The sequence below is a fragment of the Gavialis gangeticus genome, unplaced genomic scaffold (genome assembly GCF_001723915.1).
Source record: "Gavialis gangeticus isolate Ggan-Ray unplaced genomic scaffold, GavGan_comp1, whole genome shotgun sequence".
NCBI lineage: Eukaryota > Metazoa > Chordata > Crocodylia > Gavialidae > Gavialis > Gavialis gangeticus.
Genome location: NW_017729024.1, coordinates 125051133 through 125055188, shown reverse-complemented (window position 1 = coordinate 125055188; position 4056 = coordinate 125051133). Strand labels below are relative to the sequence as shown.

Below are 4056 nucleotides of genomic sequence, written 5' to 3'. Positions count from 1 at the left end.
GTTTTGCTTTTCGTTCAACTGATAGAAGCTTATATTTTTCCATCTGAAGCAGACAACTTATGCTGTCCATACTGTATGTGCATGGGCAAGTCAATGATCACACCATGTCTCCATGCTGCATTTCCATTCCATGTTAAGTCACAGAAGGCCAATAAACTGCTGTTTAATAAACTATGACTGTGCCTCAGATCTAGGCTTGCTCAACTTGGCTTTTTTATATATACTTCTGGCTTCATTTCTATGTTTAGTCTTCAAAATGGCCATTTTTGGAAATGGTGTGAATGACCCTTTTCAGAGAGGCTAACAAGTAAGATATCTTGCAAGATGTGGAGGTACCCTTCAAGGGAAAAGGACTTGAGAGCACTTGGATACTTCCAGATCAAGCTGTTAGAACTATAATTTAGACTCTGTTATAGAAAGAGTTGAACAAAATAAATTATCTATCCACAAATACCACATGTAAAGACCTGCTATTCAGTACAACTTCCTTCCAGCAACTCTTTCTATCTGTGTAAATGATCAGTGGAGAGGCATGTCATTGCAGAAATGCCACCTTCATTGTCACATGCCAAGACGCATACAACATTATTCTGTCTAAAAGCAATGTTCCTTTTTGGGCTGCAAGTAGAGCCATGGGGAATCAATATAAAAAAGTCAAAGTGTGCATCTGTCTTGTACCTATGGTATGTATGGCCAGTTCCTTTCTTAAAGTGCAAGTTTCATTTACATATTACACACTATTAAGCAGAGTCCCAAAGTTCAGTTATATCATAACGCACATCCAATTCCTAGTCCTTTTTAATTTCTTTTTGTATAAAGTTCTCCTCCCCCATAGATGCTGGCAGCATCTGAAATGGAATAAGGGACCAAGATACCCAAATATCATCAAGTATTCTCTTAGTCTGGTAACTTCAGAGCAAAGCATTTGGGACCTCTTTTGCAAAAAATCTTCCTGGCCCTTGACAGAACATGGGGTAAAGCTAACACCCTGGAGAGGAGGAACCAGAACCAGGCTGACCTCGGCAGGTTGGAGAAGTGGGCCGAGAGCAACAGGATGCAATTCAGTAAGGACAAGTGCAAGGTGCTGCATCTAGGGAGAAAAAATTGCCATCATACTTATAGGTTGGGGGGCAGCCTTCTCAGCACCACTGAGGCAGAAAGAGATCTTGGAGTCACTGTTGACTCCAGGATGAACATGAGTCGTCAATGTGATGAAGTAGTCAGCAGAGCCAATCGCACTTTGTCGTGCATCCGTAGGTGCTTCACAAACAGGTCCGGGGAGGTGATTCTTCCTCTCGACACAGCACTGGTCAGGCCACATCTGGAGTACTGTGTCCAGTTCTGGTTACTGCAGTTCAAGTTGGATGCAGACAACCTGGAGAGGGTCCAAAGAAAAGCCACTCATCTGACTGGAGGCCTGCAGGGAAGGCCCTATGAGGAAAGGCTAAGGCCTTAACCTCTTCAGTCTCTCCAAGAGAAGGCTGAGAGGGGACGTTGTGGTGGCATACAAATTCATAAGGGGAGAGCAACACGAAGTAGGCGATGCTCTGTTGTTCCAGGGGGTGCCCTGGTAAACAAGGAACAATGGCCATAAGTTATTGGAGAGTAGGTTTAGACTGGACATCAGAAAAAAATTCTTCATGGTCAGGGTTGCCAGGATCTGGGCTTCCAAGGGAGGTGGTGCTCACCCCATCCTTGGGGGTCTTCAAGAGGAGACTGGACAGGCACCTGGCTGGGATCACATGATCCCAGGTTTGGTGACCCTTTTCTTGCCTGCCGGGGCAGGGGGTCGAACTAGATGGCCGACTGAGATCCCTTCCGACCCTAGAATCTATGGGAAAAAGCCAATGTGGTTCTGCTGTCCTGGGCAAGAAGAAATGGAGAGAATTCTAGAGGGACACTGCAGTCTCTTGCGCACTGCAGAATTGAGCCCCATAGTTCAATAGCAACTCTCCCTGCCAGTTCTGAGCAAATTGGAGGAATGTGGTCAGTGGCACATAAAACTCAGCATAGTGCAGAGTGGGAAAAACAGCTGACCATGACTCCAGCACCCAGGCTTCCATCCAGGTGCCTTGTAGTTCCCATTGCATTGGGGGATAAATTACATGTGCATGTGTGTATGCTTGAGTGCAACATTTGTCAGTCTTCCACATGCAAAGCTTTTTATTCATGCCGTTGTGCAGGGAGCCAGGGACAGGGGACCATATTGGGAGCCTCCTTTAGATGAGACATTAAGATGTCATACATCTCCTTAGTGGTTAAATGAAAGACAGACAGTAATGAAAGAACATGAAGGAACAGTGGGTAAAGGTTCTGCTTAAAGCCTTGTCATATTTGTCCTTCAGGAAGCTCCTTCTATGCTGTAGCTAGCTACATCTTTAAGCCAGTTAACTGCCTTTGTCAGTGCAACATCAGGCTTATACGTTAAAATTCCAGAGCCAGAAATAGTTGTACTGGATGATCTATATCATACAGCACTTAAGTGAATTAATATTTTTATACTTCATGAGGTACTTCAAACACACACACACACACACGCGCGCGCGCGCGCAAAGTACAAGAAAGAAATTCTGCATGACTTTCTGGCCAAGTTCTACACTTGGCAACATGGCTTTAATCAAAAGCAACCTCTCCAAACAGAGACAGAAAAAGGAATAGTACAAGGTCTCTCTAAGCAGAGTTGAACTTCAGATCACATCAGTTGTTGGGGAAAATCTGTAGGGGAGTATGGTGGGATTTGCTGTAGCTGCAAGAACTCTTGGGAACTATTTAGTATGCCATTAGTAAGACTGTCTAAAAACAATTTGCATCTTTTGAAAGGGATGCTAATAGGGGTCATCCAGATCAAATCCTTACATCAGCCTTGGGTTAGAAAGAAGCCAGAAGTGTTTAGTTTACATTTGTTGTAGTTGACCAGTTAGCTATCATTTGAAATTTAAAAAGTTTTTGTTAAGGCATTTCTCTCTTAGTTTTGCAAGTTTGGTCAGCAGTTACTTAACTCTATTAAACTTGATTTTATTTGATAATAAGAGCTGAGGTAAGCTAACTTTGAAGTTCTCTGCATTTGGGAGGATTGGCAAAATGCTGTTAGCATTGCACAATCATTTTGCTAAGATAAATGCATAAATTAACTTATCCATGAGCAGTGATCATTTTCTCTGCTTTCTCTTTAGAAAGCTTTCTGCTTTCTATAGCCTCTGATGAAATAAGATGTTGTTTATGAAAGCTTACGCGTCTCTGATTTAGTCAGTCTGCAAGGTGCCCAGTCTACAATGTCTACCCTACTTTCTGCTTGACTTATCCAGCAATAATGGCACAGCTCTGACTGTTACATGCAACAGTTATTGTGGCTGTTGTGGCTGACTAACTTTTTAAAAAGAAAACTCATTTTTTCCACAGGAGCTGTACTCCAAGCTGCATTCACTTGGCAAGGTGGAATCTGAAAGCTTGTTGACACTGACCACCCAACTTCTCAAGGAAAAGCTGCCAGCCTGTGAAGTGGAAGACATTGCTAAATACGAGCAGCAGCTTAAGGAGTGGGAGCAGGAACAAATGTTTCTCACTGAGAGAGAGAAAGAGCTGCGAGAAAATGCCAGGAAGAAGCTAGAAGCAAGGCAGTTAGCTCATGCATCTGTTCAATAGTACAACTCAGAGACTGCTGTATTGCTATAGATCTTTTGGTAATAAAGATAAGTTCATGCCGCTATTAATACAGCTGTACAACCATGCTGTGAATGTGACATTAAATGTATGCAAATTAGACTCTAACTCTAATTGTTTCCATCCATTCAGCCTGTTTCCTGAAGTAAAATTCATACAGTTTAGAATTATCCCTGCATATTACTCTAGTTAGCAGGTGGAAAAGTTGGAGGAAGAGATTAAGAGAGATGAGAAGCAGCCAGCTGTTTGGTGGATGGCTTTGAGACTAGAGCAAGTCTGAACCAAAGAAAAGAAAAAACATCAAAAAGCAAATGCTTTAGCTGACCTTTCTTCCCTTCACTTTGGCTTTATCTCAGTGCACTAGGGCCTTCTCCATAACAGAAAATAATTCCTGGG

General features: G+C 42.8%; 1 protein-coding gene across 2 annotated transcripts in view; it reads left to right on the top strand.

Moving 5' to 3' along the window:
* MRPS27 (mitochondrial ribosomal protein S27) overlaps positions 1 to 3787 on the top strand; it is a 76046-nt gene extending 72259 nt beyond the window's left edge. For both annotated transcript variants that reach the window (XM_019517666.1, XM_019517665.1), the window contains exon 11: positions 3400 to 3787. In XM_019517666.1, the coding sequence (XP_019373211.1) occupies positions 3400 to 3642 (243 nt within the window). In that variant the 3' untranslated portion in view covers positions 3643 to 3787. The remainder of the gene's footprint in view (positions 1 to 3399) is intronic.
* Positions 3788 to 4056: the final 269 nt, after the last annotated feature.